Source organism: Ranitomeya variabilis, chromosome 4 (assembly GCF_051348905.1).
Source record: "Ranitomeya variabilis isolate aRanVar5 chromosome 4, aRanVar5.hap1, whole genome shotgun sequence".
In the NCBI taxonomy this organism is placed as follows: Eukaryota; Metazoa; Chordata; class Amphibia; order Anura; family Dendrobatidae; genus Ranitomeya; species Ranitomeya variabilis.
In genome coordinates, this window is record NC_135235.1 from 631,716,210 (window position 1) to 631,738,893 (window position 22,684).

A 22,684-nucleotide genomic window follows, 5' to 3' on the forward strand; every position below is an offset into this window, starting at 1 on the left:
AGTGGCCTCCTTTGCTAAATCTTGTTTCATACTACGTATGTCATTTCCTTCTCCTCTCACAGTCATTATTTGTGGGGGCTGTCCTATCCTTTGGGGATTTTCTCTGAGGCAAGATAGCTTTCCTGCTTCTACCTTTAGGGGTAGCTAGATCTCCGGCTGTGACGAGGTGTCCAGGGAGTGACAGGAACATCCCACGGCTACTGATAGTGTCTGTGTTAAGATCAGGAACTGCGGTCGGTATAGTTACCACCTGCTCAGAGCTAGTCGCATGTCGCTCCTTAATCACCAGACCATAACAGTTAACCAAACACCGCTTGCAACAACTTTAGAAATAACCACTAATAACCAGGATGTGTCCAACTCTCCAGACCAGGATAGAGAACTATTGCTGGCATTACCTGAACAGTGGAGCCAGCTTAAATAGGGAAAAATCAGATACCAATGGTTGTCTCACAGTATATGACCACATGCAGTCAACAAGCTCAGTCCAGCGAAGATTTAACACATTCTAACCTGCCTATAAGCTGCAGCTCTAGAAGTCACTCTGTGCTGATCATAGCTATCTATGGAGTCATAAATCAGTGGAACCCACAGACCCTGACACCACCATGACAGTTGGATATGTTTGAGAAAAGCCTCCTTGTGACATCTATATATATATATATGATTCATATATAGGTGTATTATATGAATACTACTGGTAATTGTTTTCAATAACAATCATTGGTAACTGTATACATTTTCTAATAATCTTAGAATGCTCAAAATAGTTATTGATTTTTCTTGTAAATGTGTGAATTTATTAAAACTTTTTCTTACGTTTTCAAATGATAAAAAAAAATAAAAATTGCTACTTCCCTGTGTGCGTTCTTTGATGACTAAGAAGACTTGCTTTCACTGTAAATCGTTTCTCACATTCTGAACATGAAAATGGCTTCTCCCCTGTGTGACTTCTCTGATGTACAAGAAGAGTTGATTTCTTTGTAAAACATTTCCCACATTCTGAACACGAAAATGGCTTCTCCCCTGTGTGAATTCTATGATGTTCAATAAGATGTGATTTGTCAGTAAAACATTTCCCACATTCTGAGCATGAATATGGCTTCTCCTGTGTGTGAATACCCTGATGTCTGACAAGATTTGATTTCCCAATAAAACATTTCCCACATTCTGAACATAAAAATTCCTTCTCCCCTGTATGAATTCTCTGATGTGTAATGAGATTCAATTTCCTGTTAAAACATTTCCCACATTCTGAACATGAAAATGGCTTCTCCCCTGTGTGAATTCTCTGATGTCTTATGAGATTCAATTTCCTATTAAAACATTTCCCACATTCTGAACATGAAAACGGATTTTCTCCTGTGTGAATTTTCTGATGTCTTACGAGATTCAATTTCCTATTAAAACATTTCCCACATTCTGAGCATGAAAATAGTTTCTCCTCTTTAAGAGCTCGTTCAGATTCATTGGTCCTTCTATGACTTTTGTTTTGCTTATTGGTCATTGATGAAGCAGAAAAAAGGACCTGTTCAAAATGGTTGGATGAAAGTCTTTTTCTGAGAAGGAATTGAGGTATATCTGAGATAATGGCATGTTCTTCATATGTATCTGGTGTAATACCATGATCATCTGTTGCGAAATCTGAAAGTACCTCTGAGCTCCTGGTACATTCATCTGTCAAGAATAAAAATAACTTAATTATTTCTTAATAATGCTACATTGAAATTGTATCAATATTATATAGTTTATACATTTTTTAAATCAGATCTTTTTTATTGATAAGAGAAAATATATAACAATATTACAAGTCAGTCAATTAACAATAACGTTTATAATTACATGATAGGCCATCACAGTATTGTTATCCATCAAATGCAAGCACTATCCAGTTATTAATAAATATGAGATAAAAATGTTTATATAACTATAAAATGATAAACCAATACCTCTTCCCCCCCCCCCCCCCCCCAAGATAACCAGAACAACTTAATTTCCTATCTCTCATCAATGCACCAGACGGTAGGCCTGGAACATTCAGCCAGGGTCCCCATATTTTTTCAAATTTCTCTGTTGCTTTTCTCTTTCTATATAGCCCCTTTTCCAAACATATGTAATCATTTATTCTATTTATTAATTAATTTTCTTGACAAAGGCTGAGCATTCAACCAATGCAATGCAATGAGTTTGCGAGCTTGGTATAGTATTCGTCATAATCCAATAGCTAAAAATCCTTTGAATTTCCCAAATACCTCAACACACATATCTTACGGTCTGCCTGAAGTTGCACCCTAAAATATCTGTATCTTTGTACCTTGGACAAGGTACCGTATTTGTCCAATACGAGCCCAAACACCTACATTCCCAAAATATGTCCATTAAATGTGTATCCTCTGCTCCACATCTAGGGCATTTCACATTCGAGTGAATTGGATTATGACGTTAGGCCACTAGGTTAAGCGGTTTACATTTTTCACTTCTCTGTTCAATTCATCTTCTCCAATGGTCCACGATTTACGTTGTCTGTCACCAATCATTACCAGTTATATCAGGGGTGGTAACCTTTTTTCTGCCAAGGCCATTTGGATATTTATGTCATCATTCGGGGGCCGGGCAAAACTATCAACTTGAAAACTACCCTGCTATTTTTGGTCAAACATTAGTTAACTCACCCTTAATGCGGTGGCTGGAGCTGCTTTTCTTTGGTATTAGTGAGGTTGCTACTCACAACTGTTTTCCAGGTTTGCTTTTGTCTTGAATGCAGACTTATAATGGATGTATGGGGGAGAGGACACAGGACAGGGACTAAGGCTATTCTCACACATTCAGGATTTGCAGCAGAAAATTCTACTGCAAATCTTGATGTGATGGCAGGAAAAAACACTGCATAAAATATGCGTTTTTGCCGTGTTTATTTACTTGGTTTTTGTTCCATATTTTTCTCCACTCATTGGAATGAGAGCAGCAAAAATTGAAATTATGCAGATCTGAATCTGTTGCAAAATAGGCGACGTGAATTAGAATTCAGAAATCTCATTCACTTTTCTTTACTGTAAAATACTGCATATTTTCCTCAACATTTTCGAGTAGAAAAATTGCACATAGCCTTCAAATCAATTGGGGGGGGGGGGGGGGGGGGGAGGTCGGGGAGGAATGGCTCCGTAAGAAGCATTTCAAGGTCCTGGAGTGGCTTAGCCAGTTTCCAGACCTGAACCCGATAGAAAATCTTTAGAGGGAGCTGAAACTCAGTGTTGCCGAGGGACAGACCCAAAACCTGAAAGATCTGGAGAAGATCTTTATGGAGGAGTGGGCCAAAATCCCTGCTGCAGTGTGTACAAACTTGGTCAAGAACTACAGGAAATGTCTGACCGCTGTAATTGCAAACAAAGGTTTCTGTACCAAATATAACGTTCTGTTTTTCTATTGTATCAAATACATATTTAATGTAATAAAATGCTAATTAACTATGTAAAAATCACACAATATGATTTTCTGCATTTTTTTAGATTCTGTCTCTCACAGGTGAAGTGCACCTATGATAAAAATTGCAGACCTCTCCATTCTTTGTGGGTGGGAAAACTTGCAAAATCAGCAGTGTATAAAATACATATTTTCATATATATGGTCTCACAAGGGGTCTGAGGATCTCATCTCAGTACCTAAAGGCAGTCAGGCTACCTCTGGCGAGCACATGGAGGGCCATGTGGCCCTCCAAAGAAATGCCATCCCACACCATTACTGACCCACTACCAAACCGGTCATGCTGAAGGATGGTGCAGGCAGCAGATCGCTCTCCACGGCATCTCCAGACTCTGTCACGTCTGTCACATGTGCTCAGTGTGATCCTGCTTTCATCTGTGAAGAGCACAGGGCGCCAGTGGCGAATTTGACAATCCTGGTGTTCTGTGGCAAATGCCAAGCATCCTGCACGGTGTTGGGCTGTGAGGACAACCCCATCTGTGGACGTCGGGCATTCAGACCATCCTCATGGAGTCGGTTTCTAACCATTTGTGCAGACACATGCACATTTGTGGCCTGCTGGAGGTCATTTTGCAGGGCTCTGGCAGTGCTCCTCCTGTTCCTCCTTACACAAAGGTTGAGGTAGCGGTCCTGCTGCTGGGTTGTTGCCCTCCTACAGCCCCCTCCACGTCTCCTGTGTACTGGCCTGTCTCCTGGTAGCGCCTCCAGCCTCTGGACACTATGCTGACAGACACAGCAAACCTTCTTGCCACAGCTCGCATTGATGTGCCATTCTGGATGAGCTGCACTACCTAAGCCACATGTGTGGGTTGTAGAGTCTGTCTCATGCTACCACGAGTGTGAAAGCACAACCAACATTCAAAAGTGAACAAAAAATCTGCCAGAAAGCATCGGTACTGAGATGTGGTCTGTGGTCCCCACCTGCAGAACCACTCCTTTGTTGAGTGTGTCTTGATAATTGCCAATAATTTCCATCTGTTGTCTATTCCATTTGCACAACAGCATGTGAAATTGATTGTCAAACAATGTTGCTTCCTAAGTGGACAGTTTGATTTTACAGAAGTTTGATTTACTTGGAGTTATTTTCTGTTGTTCAAGTGTTCCCATTATTTTTTGAGCAGTGTATATACTGTATATATATTAGGGCAGCACGGTGGCGCAGTGGTTAGCACTGCAGCCTTGCAGTGCTGGAGTCCTGGGTTCTAATCCCACCCACGACAACATCTGCAAAGAGTTTGTATGTTCTCTCCGTGTTTGCGTGGGTTTCCTCCGGGTACTCCGGTTTCCTCCCACATTCCAAAGACATACTGATAGGGAATTTAGATTGTGAGCCCCATCGGGGACAGTGATGATAATGTGTGCAAACTGTAAAGCCCTGCGGAATATGTTAGCGCTATATAAAAATAAAGATTATAATTATATATATATATATATATATATATATATATATATATATATATATATATATATCTGACACTGGGGCTTCAGCCTATACCTCACATAGGATACACGAGGGATGACTCATATACATCAAACAGGATACTCTGAAGCTACAACACATACATCACACAGGATACAATGTCGCTGGAGGATATACATCACATAGGAAACATTGGGGCTGGCATATATATACAATAGGAGCCTTTGGGGCTGGAGCACATACACCACAGGAGACATGGGGGCTGCTGCTGATGTCTTTATCGGTGGTATGTGAGTGCATCATGTGCTAACTCCGCCAGCAAAGTAGATCCAGACGCTGGCACTCAGGGCCGTATTTGCCACTAGGCACTTGAGGGCACGTGCCTAGGGCGGGAACAAGTGGGGGGGCACCTGAGCAATGTTTTTTTTTAATACTAGTCCTGGCTGTGCGTCCCTTCCTGAAGACAGGGGGCAGCAGAGCGGCAGCCAGAACACGTGGTGCTGGTGCCGACTCTCCCTACTCCCCCTGCTGAGACACAGTGATGCCCCTGCTCACAGCCTCACTGGTGCCCGGCCGGAATGTGACTGTGACTGACGGCTGAGGTGGAGGGGCGGCGCCCTGTGTCCCAACCCTGGGTCGTGTCCTGGACTCACATTGCTGGCCTGGAGGACTCGCAGACAGTACAGCAGTACATACACAATAAGTAGTGTACACTGTCTCTGTCTGTAATGATCTCCCTCCTTGCTCATGCTCGTGCCCACGCGCTGTCTGTGACTCACCTCACGGTCCTCACCCCTTCCCTTCGCTCACATTCCTCAGCCTAGTTTTTGCCTGTAGTGCCTGAGGCTGGAGGAGCCATGAAAACACAGTCAGCAGCCCTTAATGTTTGATGTTTGATCTTTTCTCCCAGCAGACGGACCTAGAGAGTGAGTGGTGGGGGTGGGGTATAATACACCACCACTCACTCTATCTGGGTCCTGGAAGCAAACATTGCCAGTGCTGGTGTGTGTATGTGGCTGTATCGCATGTATGTGTGTGTGTGTGCGTGAAGCTGTATGTATGTGTGTGTCTGTGCGGTGCTGTGTGTGTGTGTGTGTGTGCAGAGCTGTATGTGTGTGTGTGTGTGTGTGTGTGTGTGTGTGTGTGTGTGTGGGCAGCGGAGCTGTATGTATGTGTGTGCGCAGAGGTGTGTGTGTGGGGCTATGTGTGTGTGTGTGTAAAGCTGTGTGCGCGGAGCTGTATGCATGTGTGTGCCTGTGCGGTGCTGTATGTGTGTGCGGAGCTGTGTGTGTGCGGCGCTGTATGTGTGTGTGCAGAGCTGTATGTGTGTTTGCGGAGCTGTGAGTGTGCAGGGCTGTATGTGTGTGTGCGGGGCTGTATGTGTGTGCGGAGCTGTATGTGTGGGGCTGTATGTGTGGGTGCGGAGCTGTATGTGCGGAGCAGTATGTGTGTGTGCACGGAGCTGTATGTGCGTGCGGAGCTGTATGTATGTTTGCGGAGCGGTGAGTGTGCAGGGCTGTATGTGTGTGTGCGGAGCTGTATGTGTGTGTGCGGAGCTGTATGTGCGGAGCAGTATGTGTGTGTGCACGGAGCTGTATGTGTGTGTGCGGGGCTGTATGTATGTGTGCCGCGAATGGCAAAAATCGCTGATGTGAAAGTAGCCTAAGTCACTGCCGACAGTGTCTGCATTAGGGTTCATACTCGCATGCGAGAATCACGGATGAGTATCGCACATCAATACCTGGCACCCAGGAGCGGAGCGTGTACTGCTATGCGGCCACAGTCTCCGATCTCAGTGCCGGGTATTGACGTGCGACACTCATCCGAGTTTCTTGCATGTGAGTATGAGCCCTTAGTCATACCAATGGGGGAGGCAGCACTAAAAGTGCCTAGGGCAGCACAAAGTCTAAATACTGCCCTGCTGGCACTGGTCAACATCAGGATGTAATCCTTTATTACATGCGCCGCAACATTCAGTAGTGAACGCTGCATACGTAAGCTCACAGTGCAAGAAGGAAATAAAGACCCCACAAAATGGGGCTGCCAGTCCAAACACTGCGGTCTCCGGGAATCTGCCAGGGGCCAGAGTAAAGTTCATCACATTCCATAAATGGCTCGTGGGCCAGAAGTTCCCCACCCCTGAGTCATAAGATCAATGGAGAACCCTAAAGGGGCCTTTAAGTCAGTGCTACTAGTTGGCGAGAAAGGGAAAATATCCAGCTCACCCGCATGTAATCTCAAGTAGTTTGGAGCAATGGAGGTGTCTATGCCTAAACACAATAAATCCAAGGAAAAGAAGGAGACGTTCACCTTTGCAAATGTTTATTTGTGGATGAGTACAAAAAAGCCGTACAAACAAGATTAAAATATCGTGATAGATAAGTCCTTAAAACATCAATGTGTTTCTGGTTAGTGACACCCTTAATCCTTTTCCTTGGCTATTAGTTGGTGTCTGTCTCATACCTTCCTGTGAGATACATGTAGTCTAGCACAGAGCAGGGCAGAGGGGAGGATTTAAAGGAAGCCATGGATTTAGAGAAAATGTAGGGTTACCACTTTTTCTTATAGAACTGCGTTGTGAACACAAGAAAGAGTCTTTTATATTATTTTATACATAATAGCAGCCAATGGAAACATTGGCTTCCATAAGGAATATATGAATATGGGAGAACTAGGGGGGGGGGTCTGAAAAAGAATTAGCAGCAGTGTCCTCTGTAAGCCATGGTTGTCAGTCCCTGGTTCTTGCATTGCTCACCTAGCTTAAAGGCTATGAAAATCAGAAACCATCATGGCTGTTTTTTCCACCACTTTTATGTTCATACATTATGGCTTTTATCCCTTAGGAAGGGCGTTTCTCCCGCACTGGTCACATGGTGTGTTTTGATTTCTCATGAACTAGCACAGCACAAGCTCCGCTCCTCCTTCTTAACTTTCTGAGGCTGTTTGCTATAACCTCACCCACACAGGGCCAGACCAGTGCCTGACTGTCCACAAGGCAAACCTTTCAAACAATGGATGGCAAAGAGAATATATTTCCCACAGTGATCTGTTGCACAAGTAATGCAATTGACTCGTACCTTTAATACTATACCATTATTAACTCTCCACAAAAGCATTGTAAGAATAAAAAATACTACAGAATTGTCAAACTTTGCTCATACAGACTCAAAATGAAATAAAAAGTTACCAAAAAGTTGTCTGTACCCAGAAATGGCACGAGAGAAAAAAAAACCAGCTTATCCCGCTGAAATAACAATTTTAGAATTAATAGTTCTTTAGTATATTCTGCCACCAAACATTGTAATACAAGCTTGTTACACAAAATATAAGCCGTCATACATCTCTGTTGATGGAAAATTGTAAACTGTTTGACTCTCAGGATATGACGAGATTAAAAAAAATGATTTTTTTTCTCACAGTATTTGTTATACAAAAGTAGTAGAACACAAACAGAAATATATAAATTTAATATCACCATAATTGTGCGGACCCACAGAATAAAGTTAACCCCGCAGCATATGAATAGCGACAAATGAACTAATAAAAAACCAACAGAATTGCTGGGTTTTTTTACTATTTATTCCTATAAAGAGTTAAAAATAGTTGGTTAGTAAGTTATATGTACCCCAAATTCCATAAAAACAAAATTACATGGGTCTTGAAAAGGAACAAGTAAAATAAAAACAAAACAAAAAAGAAGAACAAAAATGGACACGTTCTTAAGGGGTTGATGCACTCGGCAGGGCACTAGTGATGGGAGAGAATTCCTCGCACTGTTCAGTGCTCGATCGAGCATCATGGTGCTCGAGAACCTCGGCACTCCATCAAGTATCTGGGTACTTGAGTGCCATGCTCGATTCTCCGCCCCGCATGTTTGGCGCCTGATTTTCAGCCACTACATATGTTTGGATTGCGGTAATGCAGTAGCCATGTTGGCATTACTGTGATTGGCCGACTGCATAGCGTCATTGGGTCTATATAAGACCCGGTGATGCAATTTTGAGGGCACTGTACCAAGACATAGTGTAGGGAGACTCGCTGCTGAAGGGACAGTGTGTTCAATAGTGTTTAGTTACATGCTGGTACAATAATTAAACAACAGCCATTTTTAGGGCTTATTCAAATAGATTCTATTCTAGAATACTGGTCTTAGCTGCAATTAGGGTAGGATTAGTAGGAAGAGTGAATTAGCGGCACTTAGAGAAGGGTTGATTGCATTACAGACCCTGGTGTTGATACATTAAACTAAAAGTCCTTTTTAAGGTTAATTCAAATAGATTCTATTTTCTAATAACACCGCTCATATCTGAAAATCCTTTAGGGTTAGCTGGTAAAGTAGGGATTAGCACACTAGACACATTTCGACAGGGTTGATTGCCTTAAGGTACCGTTACACTTAGCGACTTACCAACGATCACGACCAGCGATCGTGATCGTTGGTAAGTCGTTGTGTGGTCGCTGGGGAGCTGTCACACAGACAGCTCTCTCCAGCGACCAACGATCAGGGGAACGACTTCGGCATCATTGAAACTATCTTCAACGATGCCGAAGTCCCCTGCAGCACCCGGGTAACCAGGGTAAACATCGGGTTACTAAGTGTAGGGCCGCGCTTAGTAACCCGATATTTACCCTGGTTACCATTGTAAAAGTAAAAAAAAAACACTACATACTCACCTTCTGATGTCTGTCACATCCCCCGGCGTCCACGCGCTGCTGCAGAGAGCTTTCCCTGCACTGAATGTGTCAGCGGCGCCGGCAGTAACAGCGGTGACGTCACCGCTGTGCTCTGCTTTACGGCTGGCGCTGACAGTCAGTGCAGGGAAAGGTCTCGGCAGCAGCGCGTGGACGCCGGGGGATGTGACAGACATCAGAAGGTGAGTATGCAGTGTGTTTTTTTTTTAACTTTTACAATGGTAACCAGGGTAAATATCGGGTTACTAAGTGCGGCCCTGCACTTAGTAACCCGATATTTACCCTGGTTACAAGTGAACACATCGCTTGATCGGTGTCACACACACCGATCCAGCGATGGACAGCGGGTGATCAGCGACGAAATAAAGGTCTGGACTTCTAGCTCCGACCAGCAACATCACAGCGGGATCCAGATCGCTGGTGCGTGTCAAACACAACGAGATCGCTATCCAGGACGCTGCAACGTCACTGCAACGTCACGGATCATTGTCGTTCTCGTTGTAAAGTTGTTCAGTGTGACGGTACCTTTACAGATCTTATGGCTGCCAAAAACAAGCAAAAATTGTGCAGGCAATGGAATAATTGAAAAAAAGCTTGCAAGAAAATCACAGTTCTGCGTGATGAGTATTTTACCTATTCTCACAACAACTGCGCCATATGTATACTGGAATATTATGCTTGAAAATAAAAAATGTTAATTCTGTGTCACAGCCCCTATAACTATGTACACATAATTATACCATCCAGTGACTGATTAGAACCTGTGACTTCTCGGCATTTAGTGGTCACTACTCACCTGTGCAGTTATCTGTAGGAATCTCCTCTTTACACCGCTCATCACCCCTCACATATGTCTCTGTAGTAATAATATGGGGCAGATCTTTACCCTGAAAAAGATTGTATAAGTCACTGACAGATGGAGAAGTTGTATAAATCGATAAAAAAAAAATAGAAATAGTAAATGAACATGGTGACCAAAAATGAAACCGTATTTGGCTTTCAGGGTGCCCTGGGCACTGGTTAGTCGGACTAAGGGTATGTGCACACAATGTCTTTACAGGTGGATTCTGCATTTAACCCATCTGAAAAACAGGCTTCAAACGGCTAAAAGACATTGTGTGCATGTACCCTTAATTTAGCACAAGCCCTTTATTAGGTAGTAAAGGCCCCGCATACATTAGAGTAAATGTGTTCCTGATACCAGATAGTTTGGCCCACAGTTTGATGCATATCTGTGGCTATGATTGATCACATCAGTGGAGATAATAATGTCTGATTGCAGACTGCAGATCCTTTTGTTTTCCAATAGATGAACCGCTGGCAGAAATATCTAGCAGCAGTTCTCTCATTGAAAACAAAAGAGAGCTCGGCAGAGGAAGGGACATAGAGCAAAAGTCAGGCAAGATTGCTGCCAGTTGACATCTACCTTAGGTCTATAAGGTCTTTAGTCAAACACTGCTCAGCTGAAATATCTGGCCTCATTCAGACAGTTGTATTTTTAGTCTTTTATATTGTTCATGTGTGTATACTGACCCTATAATTATTTTGAAGCAATAAATAAAAGATTACTAAATCAATATTAACACAGGATGAAAACCAACATCAGAACATGCATTCATCACTAAAACCACCAGCGGAAGATAAATACAGCACAAGAAAAGTCATCAGTACATGAATACAGCATCAGATCCATTATCAGTACATGTATAGATCAGCAGATCAATATATGAATGCATCTACAGATCCATTGTCAGTGTATAAATACAGCACCAGAATAATCATCAGTACAGGAATATGGCACCAATCTTAGTACATTAAAAACTTGATATTATAGGAGTTATAGCCACCATCCAACTTCAGGCTGGGGAACATCCAGTAACCATACTATTTATTAGATACAGGCAGTAGCACTATTAAATATTTATAGTAAATTAAACAATCACTCCCACTATGTTTTTAATTCACGAAAAGTGTGGGTATGTGCATGTAATTTAGTGTGAGTGTATTAAAATACTCACATACTGCTGCTTTCTCCAGTATCCAACAACATTATTCTCTGGTTCTCAGTGACGTCAACACAATTGCAACTACCCGGCTCACTATATACTCTATGTATGACCCTGAAGTCTCTTTTACAATAAAATCCCATAAAACTTTTTTCTGACGCTCCAAGGTTTCCCAATGAAAAAGTCACTTCCGGGTTACACAAAGCACAGCGTGACCAAGACAGTCTGCAGGTTGTTCACATCACTGGGAAGCAAAAAAGAAAGGTATTAATACACACACTACATTACATCCACATTTATTTAAAGAATAAGTGGGAGTACCTCTTTAACTTTTGGGAATATCTAATATGATTTTTAATCCAGGGCAGATTGGTGCCAGTCTGGGTTGTGATACCCCTACCTGATGATCCTGAGGAACATTGGGATTTTCTTGTTTCCAGTCTTGTGGTATAAGAGGACGGGGACATCTCTCTGGTGACCTTTTACTGCATGGGACTGAAGGAAAAACATACAGGGACTGAATGTATTCTTTACACATAGGCCGTGTGTATTTAGTCCTGTCTATTACCTGGTGATGTGAGGGGCTGGGGAACCTCCATCATGGTGTCCTTGTACAGATCTTTGTGTCCCTCTACATACTCCCACTCCTCCATGGAGAAATAGACGGTGACATCCTGACACCTTATAGGAACCTGACACATACAATGATAGCGTCATCCCCCGATCCCTCCATAGCGTTACTGTATAATGTCCCAGCATTCCCAGCAGTGTCACCTCTCCAGTCAGCAGCTCAATCATCTTGTAGATGAGTTCTAGGATCTTCGGTTCATTGCTGTCCTCATGTACCAGGGGGTAAGGTGGCGGTACCGTGATTGGGCTCAGGGGTCTTCCCCATCCCTCAGACACAGGGGCCTGACAGCGCTCACTAGAGGTCTTCTTCACTACTGTGTAATCCTGGTTATGGAGAGACACATTAATAATCTCACTACAGACATTCCCAGAGTCCTCACCTCTCCAGTTCTGTCCATCTGTTATTCCCATAGATAAGAATGATGTAATGTGACGTCATCAGAATCTCTCACCTCTCCAGTAAGCCGGAAGAGGATCTCTAGGGTGAGGTGTAATATCCTCTCCGCCATCTTGTCCCTGTCCCTATCCATCCTTGTAGGGTCACTCAGGAGAATTCTCTTATATAGAAGATCTCCACTGAGAGGATCCGATATTGTAGGGACCTGAATGGGGAGAAGATGACGATGTAACATCATAAAGATCCCATGTAAGAAATCTCCGGGGCTGTTACCGGCGTCACATGATCACTACATCCAGTCATGGCCCCGTCCTGCCCCCGGTATAACACACAGTCCCATTATAGTCACATACAGAGATTTATCACAGGCTCAGCACTGAGGGGGTTAATGTCCCCTGCGCCCAGTAATGGGGAATCTCCAGCACCTACCTCCACCTGCAGAGCCGCACACCACATATATGGCTGCTCTGTGCGCACAGGACCTGTGATGAGGTCACAGGAGGGGAGGAGTCAGCGATCACATGATCAGGGGCCTCAGTGTATGCAGGACTCTGCTGTGCTGGTTGTCATGGTGCCAGAGGAGGGGAAGTTAGTGTGTGGGGTCAGGAGTGGTGATGAGCGAGCATTAAAGTGCTTGGGTACTCGTTACTAGGTCTAGAAAATCGTAATGCTCGGGTGCTCAACCTGAGTAACGAGTATAATGAAAGTTAATGGAAAACTTGAGCATTTTTCCGTGGACACATTTTGTTTAGGTTATGAAGAAGGGACTCTGAAAGTCACAAAGTTTTTTTTCAGACCCATCAGGCAGCCCTCAATAGTTGTAGAGCGCAAGCAGGTGGTCCTCACTATTGTCAGAGGGCCATCTGGCTGCCCTCACTCTAATTTTAGAGGGCCAGCAGCCAGCCCTAAGTATTTTTGCATTGCCAGCAGTCGGTTATGCTTTGCATAGCTGTGTATTGCTACTGCAATAAAATGTATCCATCTGAGGTGGGCAAATTTTCTTTTTCCTATTAATACTTTGAAGTTTGGAGGACCAGCAGGCAGCGCTCACAATTTATAGAGGGCTAGCAGCTGTCTTGTGGACAGATCAGACCAAGAAAAAGCTTTTTGGTAAAGCACATCATTCTACTGTTTACTATAAATGGAATAAGGCCTACAAATAAAAGAACACAGTAGTTATAGTCAAATATGGTGGAGGTAAAAAGATATTTTGGGATTGTTTTGCTGCCTCTGTCACTGGATTCCTTGACTGTGTACAAGGCATCATGAAATGTGAAGATTCCCAAAGGATTTTGGGTCGCAATGTAGTGCCCTGTGTCAGAAAGCTAGGTTTGCATCCTAGATCATGGGTATTCAAGCAGGACAATTACCCCAAACATACTTCAAGAAGCACCCAAAAATGTATGGAAACAAAGCACTGGAGATTTCAGAAGTGTTCACAGTGTTCACAAGTGTTCACAGATATATTCACATGCAGGCGTCTGCTACAGACGCAGTCTGCTGCATTTCATCTTTTAACTTCCATCTTTTAAATTACATCTTTTTAATTATGAATTTGAATTAGACTGAATTGGACTGGAATTGACTGGAAGGTAACAGAACACCAACCTCTACAATGTTTCGGTTTCTTTTCTCATTCACCCCCATACTACTTTCCTTCTTACAATCTCCTGCAATCCCTCCACCTTGTAAGGAACTAGTCATTTCTTCCTCCATCCTCCCCAGCCATCTCACCTTCTCCTCAGAACTGTTCCCCCACATACAATCCTTTTTCTCCAGACACACACGGCCGCATCATGTCCTATCCTGCACCCACCTTCTAACGCTCTGTCTGCTACTCCTCATTGCCGGTGATGTATCCCCAAATCCCGGCCCACCCCAACACATCCCCACACTCATTTCTAACCCCCTACCTCGATCCTCCGCACGTTTTCCCAACCATGACAACCTCATACCCATTCATCCAGCCCCCATTCCCCCAGTCCCCTTACCTGGAGCACTATGGAACGCACGCTCCATCTGCAACAAACTGCCATTTATCCATGACCTCTTCATCACCAACAAACTCTCCTTCCTTGGCATCACGGAAACCTGGCTCACCCCCTCTGACTCAGCCTCTCCAGCTGCGATTTCCTACGGCGGTCTCCACCTCTCTCACACCTATCGCTCCACCAACAAACGTGGTGGAGGAGTTGGCTTGCTCCTGTCCGACACCTGCTCCTTCACTCCAATCCCGCTACCACTCTCTGCTACTCTTCCCTCATTTGAGGTGCACTCCATCCGCATCAATTCCCCCTCCAACCTCCAGCTGGGTGTCATCTACCACCCCCCAGAACTAGCCATCTCCACCTTTCTCGACCACTTCACCACATGGCTACTTCATTTCCTCTCTGTTGACATCCCCACTATCATCATGGGTGATTTCAACATCCCGATTGACACTTCCACCTCAGCTGCCTCTAAACTTTTATCACTGACTGCCTCCTTTGGCCTCACTCAATGGTCCTCTGAGGCCACTCACAAAGATGGCCACACGCTGGACCTCGTCTTCACCCGCCTCTGCTCCCTTACTAATCTCACTAACTCACCCCTCCCCCTGTCTGACCACAACCTACTGACATTCTCTTCCCTCTCCTCTCCTAGTGTGCAACCCCCACTCCATGAACTCCCTCGCAGAAATCTCAAACATCTCAACTTACAATCACTCTCTGAGTCCCTTCTCCCTCTTACCGACATAGCCTCCCTTCATGACACAGATGCTGCTGCTGCTTTTTATAACGCCACAATAACAGCAACACTCAATTCGGCCGCCCCACTCATGCATAGCAAAACTCGTACAATCAACAGGCAGCCCTGGCTGACCAGCCTGACTAAAGAACTGAGATGGGCTTCCAGGATCGCTGAGCGGAAATGGAAGCGATCCCGCTCTGCTGACCACTTCACCGCATACAAGCAGTGCCTCGCCAGCTTCAAGTCCGCGCTCACTGCCGCAAAACAAACTTACTTCTCATCTCTCATATCCTCCCTGTCTCACAACCCTAAACAGCTTTTCAACACCTTCAATTCTCTACTCCGTCCCCCAGCACCCCCTCCCCTCTCATTTCTGCTGAAGACTTTGCCTCTTTCTTTAAACAGAAGATCGATACGATCAGAGAAAGCTTTGTCCCACAGCGCCCACTGCCCCTCTTAGCTGCTCACCCCTGCTCCTCCAAAACCAGCTTCTCCACCATGACAGAAGATCAGCTCTCCACCCTCCTGTCAAGATCACACCTCACCACCTGCACGCTCGACCCGCTCCCATCCCACCTCATCCCTAACCTTTCCACGGTCTTCATCCCAACCCTAACGCACCTCTTCAACCTCTCACTCACAACAGGTGTCTTCCCCTCATCCTTCAAGCATGCCAAGATCACACCCATCCTCAAAAAGCCCTCCCTCGACCCATCCTCTGTGTCTAGCTATCGCCCGATATCTCTTCTTCCTTATGCCTCTAAATTGCTGGAGCAACACGTCCATCTTGAACTGTCCTCTCACCTCTCCTCCTGCTCCCTCTTTGATCGATTACAATCTGGCTTCCGTTCCCATCACTCAACTGAAACTGCCCTAACTAAAGTCACCAATGACCTACTAACTGCCAGGAGCAAGCAACACTACTCTGTCCTCCTTCTCCTGGACCTGTCTTCTGCCTTTGACACTGTGGACCACTCCCTTCTGCTACAAATCCTCTCATCTCTTGGCATCACAGACTTGGCCCTTTCCTGGATCTCATCATATCTGACAGATCGGACATTCAGTGTCTCCCTCTCCCTCACCACCTCCTCACCTCGCCCCTTGTCAGTCGGTGTTCCTCAAGGCTCTGTTCTAGGACCCCTTCTCTTCTCCATCTACACCTTCGGTATGGGACAGCTCATAGAATCCCACGGTATGCAGTACCATCTCTATGCTGATGACACGCAGATCTACCTATCCGGACCTGACCTCACCTCCATACTTACCAAAATCCCGCACTGTCTGTCTGCTATTTCAGCCTTCTTTTCTGCTCGCTTTCTACAACTGAACATGGACAAAACAGAATTCATCATCTTTCCCCCATCTCACTCTACCCCTCCACCAGACCTATCCATCAATGTCAATGGCTGCTCACTTTCCCCAGTCCCACATGCCCGCTGCCTCAGGGTGATCCTCGACTCTGTCCTCTCTTTCAAGCCACATATCCAAGCCCTTGCCTCCTCCTACTGCCTCAAATTCAAAAACATTTCCCGGATCCGCGCATTCCTTGACCCCGACACCGCAAAAACACTAGTGCATGCCCTTATCATCTCCCGCCTCGACTACTGCAACCTGCTACTCTCTGGACTCCCCTCTAGCACTCTGGCACCACTCCAATCCATCCTACACTCTGCTGCTCGGCTAATCTACCTGTCTCCCCGCTATTCCCCAGCCTCTCCCCTATGCCAAGCCCTTCACTGGCTTCCTATCGCCCAGAGACTCCAGTTCAAAGCCCTCACAATGACCTACAAAGCCATCCACAACCTATCTCCTCCATACATCTGTGACATGATCTCCCGGTACCTACCAACACGCAACCTCCGATCCTCTCAAGACCTCCTTCTCTACTCCCCCCTCATCTCTTCTTCCCGCATCCAAGACTTCTCCCGTGCTTCCCCCATACTCTGGAACTCTCTACCCCAGCACATCCGACTCTCGCCTACCATAGAAACTCAAAAAGAACCTGAAGACTCACCTCTTCCGACAAGCCTACAGCCTGCAGTGATCCTGAACCTACTGAACCGCCGCACAACCAGCTCTACCCTCTCCTAGTGTATCATCACCCATCCCCTGCAGACTGTGAGCCCTCGCGGGCAGGGTCCTCCCTCCTTATGTACCTGTGTGCCTTGTTTTTGCTCATGTTTAATGTATTTGTCTATATTTGCCCCGTATTTCACATGTAAAGCGCCATGGAATAAATGGCGCTATAAAAATGAATAATAATAATAATAAAGTGTTAATTCCAGTTCCAGCATAAAGTCTCCCACCGCTATCTCTTGCATACAGATGCTACAGAGAAACTGCAAATGGACACATTAAATCAGTTAATTTTGCCTGCTTGTTTTTTAGGTTGCAGCAGCAAGGAGTACAATTTATAAGGCAATAATCCCTGACTAGATGCCTTTAATACACTATCCCTACTGTTATGATCCGATGACCTGGGAGCCGCATGAGACTTTCTCTGGAGACGGTGGAACCTGTACTGACCGCAACCCTAAACTGACACCGCAACTAGAAGTAGCCGTGGGGTGTACCTAACACATCCTAGACACATCGACACAGCCGGAGGACTAAATAACCCTATAGATGGAAATGGGAATTCTATCTTGCCTCAGAGCAGAACCCCAAAGATAGGCAGCCCCCCACAAATATTGACTGTGAGTATAAGAGGAAAGACACACGCAGGCAGAAAACAGGATTTAGCAAAAGAGGCACTTCTAGCTAAATAGAAAAGGATAGGACAGAGTACTAAGCGGTCAGTATTAAAACCCTAAAAATATCCACAGCAGATAATACAAAAATTCCACATCTAACTAAAGACATAGAATGTATATCTGCATCTCCAGAGAATCCAGCATGACTGAAAAAATCCAAACAAGTCTAGCTGGACAAGAAAAAACAATGAATTGTTCTGAATTGCAAAGCACACAGCATGTGTACTGCAGAGAAATAAACCAGACACTTATCTTGGCTGAATTGGCAGCAGGGCAGGAGGAACCAGACAGAGATGTAATCCCTCCAAGAACAATGGACAACTGGCAAGGGCTAATGGATCCTGCACACCTAAATACCCTAGCAGAGCTGAAATCAGCAGGAACACCTGCCCAGGATATACAACCCAGAGACAACTGCATTACCACCAAGAACCACCGGAGGGAACACAAGAGCAGAATTCACAACAGTACACCCCCTTGAGGAGGGGTCACCGAACCCTCACCAGAGTCCCCAGGCCGATCAGGACGAGCCAGATGAAAGGCACGGACCAAATCAGCAGCATGGACATCAGAGGCAAAAACCCAAGAATTATCCTCCTGGCCATAACCCTTCCATTTGACAAGGCACTGAAGCCTCCGCCTCGAAAAGCGAGAATCCAAAATCTTCTCAACCACATACTTCAACTCCCCATCCACCAACACCGGGGCCGGAGGATCAACAGAGGGAACAACGGGCACCACATATTTCCGCAATAAAGATCTATGGAAGACATTATGGATAGCAAAAGAGGCCGGAAGGGCCAATCGAAAAGACACCGGATTAATAATCTCAGAAATCCTATAAGGACCAATAAACCGAGGCTTAAACTTAGGGGAAGAAACCTTCATAGGAACATGACGGGAAGACAACCAGACCAGATCCCCAACCCTAAGCCGGGAACCAACACACCGACGACGGTTAGCAAAACGTTGAGCCTCCTCCTGAGACAACACCAAATTGTCTACCACATGAGCCCAAATCTGCTGCAACCTGTCAACCACAGAATCCACACCATGACAGTCAGAAGGCTCAACCTGCCACGAAGAAAAACGAGGATGAAAACCAAAATTACAAAAGAAGGGCGAAACCAAGGTAGCCGAACTAGCCCGATTATTAAGGGCAAACTCGGCCAATGGCAAGAAAGCCACCCAATCATCCTGATCAGCAGACACAAAGCATCTCAAATAAGTTTCCAAAGTCTGATTAGTTCGCTCGGTCTGGCCATTTGTCTCAGGGTAAAATGCGGAAGAAAAAGACAAATCAATGCCCAGCCTAGCACAAAAGGCCCACCAAAACCTAGAAACAAACTGGGAACCTCTGTCGGACACAATATTCTCCGGAATACCATGCAAATGAACCACATGCTGAAAAAACAACAGAACCAAATCAGAAGAGGAAGGCAATTTAGGAAAAAGGCACCAAATTAACCATCTTAGAGAACCGGTCACAAACAACCCAGATAACCGACATCTTCTGGGAAACTGGAAGATCAGAAATAAAATCCATAGAAATTTGCGTCCAAGGCCTCTCAGGGACCGGCAAAGGCAAAAGCAACCCACTAGCACGGGAACAACAAGGCTTGGCCCGCGCACAAGTCCCACAGGACTGCACAAAAGAACGCACATCACGTGACAAAGAAGGCCACCAAAAGGACCTACCAACCAAATCTCTGGTACCAAAAATACCAGGATGGCCAGCCAACACGGAACAATGAACTTCAGAAATCACTCTACTAGTCCATCTATCAGGAACAAACAGTTTCCCCACTGGACAGCGGTCAGGTTTGTCAGCCTGAAATTCCTGAAGAACCCGTCGTAAATCAGGGGAAATGGCAGAAAGGACCACCCCTTCTTTCAGAATGCCGACCGGTTCAAGGACCTCAGGAGAATCAGGCAAAAAACTCCTAGAGAGGGCATCAGCCTAAACATTCTTAGAACCCGGAAGATACGAGACCACAAAATCAAAACGGGAAAAAAACAAGGACCATCGAGCCTGTCTAGGATTCAGCCGTCTGGCAGACTCGAGGTAAATCAGATTTTTATGATCGGTCAAGACCACAATACGGTGCTTAGCTCCCTCAAGCCAATGACGCCACTCTTCAAATGCCCACTTCATAGCCAACAACTCCCGATTGCTGACATCATAATTGCGTTCAGCAGGCGAAAACTTACAGGAAAAGAAGGCACACGGTTTCATCAAGGAACCAACAGAATCCCTCTGAGACAAAACGGCCCCTGCCCTAATCTCAGAAGCGTCAACCTCAACCTGAAATGGAAGAGAAACATCCGGTTGACGCAACACCGGGGCAGAAGTAAATCGGTGTTTAAGCTCCTGAAAGGCAGAGACAGCCGCAGAGGACCAATTCGTCACATCAGCGCCTTTCTTTGTCAAATCGGTCAAGGGTTTAACCACACTGGAGGAGTTAGCAATGAAACGGCGATAAAAGTTAGCAAAGCCCAAAAATTTCTGAAGGCTCTTCACGGATGTGGGTTGGATCCAATCATGAATGGCCTGAACCTTAACCGGATCCATCTCTATAGATGAGGGAGAAAAAAATAAAGCCCAAAAAAGAAACCTTCTGCACTCCAAAGAGGCACTTAGACCCCTTCACAAACAAAGCATTATCACGAAGGATCTGAAATACCATCCTGACCTGTTCCACATGAGAGTCTCAATCATCGGAAAAAAATAAAATGTCATCCAAATATACAATCATGAATTTATCAAGATAAGTCCGGAAGATATCGTGCATGAAGGACTGAAAAACAGATGGAGCATTAGAGAGCCCGAATGGCATCACAAGGTATTCAAAATGGCCTTCGGGCGTATTAAACGCAGTTTTCCATTCATCACCCTGCTTAATACGAACAAGATTATATGCCCCCCGAAGGTCAATCTTAGTAAACCAACTAGCCCCCTTAATCCTAGCAAACAAATCGGAAAGCAGAGGCAAAGGGTATTGAAACTTGACCGTGATCTTATTCAAGAGGCGATAATCAATACAGGGTCTCAAGGAGCCGTCCTTCTTAGCAACAAAAAAAATCCCGCTCCCAACGGTGAAGAAGATGGCCGAATATGCCCTTTCTCCAAAGACTCCTTAACATAACTCCACATGGCGGTATGTTCAGGCACAGACAGGTTGAAAAGTCGGCCCTTAGGAAACTTACAGCCTGGAATCAAGTCAATAGCACAATCACAGTCCCTATGCGGTGGAAGGGCACTGGACTTGGGCTCATCGAATACATCCTGAAAATCAGACAAAAACTCTGGAATTTCAGAAGATGAAGAAGAAGAGATTGACATCAAAGGAACGTCATTATGAACCCCCTGGCAACCCCAACTAGTCACAGACATAGACTTCCAATCCAACACAGGATTATGTACCTGCAACCATGGAAAACCCAGCACGATAGCATCATTCAAATTATGCAACACCAGAAAACGACAATCTTCCTGATGGGCTGGCGCCATGCACATGGTCACCGGTGTCCAAAACTGGGGCTTATTTTTAGCCAAAGGTGTAGCATCAATGCCCCTTAAAGGAATAGGGTTCTGCAAAGACTGCAAGGGGAAACCGCAACGCCTGGCAAACTCAAAATCCATTAAGTTCAAGGCGGGGCCTGAATCCACAAACGCCATGACAGAAAATGATGACAATGAGCAGATCAAGGACACAGATAACAGAAATTTAGGTTGTACAGTACTGATGGTAACTGAACTAGCGATCCTCTTGGTACGCTTAGGGCAGACTGAAATGACATGAGACGCATCGCCACAATAAAAACACAACCTATTCTGACGTCTGAATCCTTGTTGTTCCGTTCTAGACAGAATCCTATCACACTGCATTGGCTCAGGCATCTGCCCTGAGGACAACGCCACAGCGCGCACCGCTCTGCGCTCCCGCAAGCGCCGATCAATCTGAATGGCCAGAGACATAGAATCACTCAGACCGGAAGGCGTGGGAAACCCCACCATAACATCTTTAACGGATTCAGAAAGACCCTTTCTGAAAATTGCCGCCAAAGCATCATCATTCCATTTAGTCAACACAGACCATTTTCTAAATTTCTGACAATACAATTCTGCCGCTTCTTGACCCTGAGACAGGGCCAACAAGGTCTTCTCCACTTGATCCACAGAATTAGGTTCATCATATAATAATCCTAAAGCCTGAAAAAAGGCGTCTACATTAAGCAAGGCCGGATTCCCAGATTCCAGGGAAAATGCCCAATCCTGAGGATCGCCACGCAGCAGGGAGATGACAATTTTAACCTGCTGAATGGAATCACCAGAGGATCGAGGTCTCAGAGCAAAAAACAATTTACAGTTGTTTTTAAAACTCAAAAATTTGGACCTGTCCCCAAAAAACAAATCAGGAGTAGGAATCCTAGGCTCTAAAACCGGAGTCTGAACAATATAATCTGAAATACCCTGTACTCTAGCAGCAAGCTGGTCTACAAGAGAAGCTAATCCCTGAACATCCATGCTAGCACAAGTCTCCACAGCCACCCAGAGGAAAAGAGGGAAGGAGAG

At 45.1% G+C, this 22,684-nt stretch overlaps 1 protein-coding gene across 1 annotated transcript in view; it reads right to left on the minus strand.

Moving 5' to 3' along the window:
- Positions 1–319: 319 nt before the first annotated feature.
- Positions 320–22,684, minus strand: part of LOC143767326 (uncharacterized) — a 61,605-nt gene continuing 39,240 nt past the window's right edge. Inside the window, exon 7 of the mRNA XM_077255568.1 lies at positions 320–1,445. Coding sequence (XP_077111683.1) covers positions 851–1,445 — 595 coding nt within the window. The 3' untranslated portion in view covers positions 320–850. The remainder of the gene's footprint in view (positions 1,446–22,684) is intronic.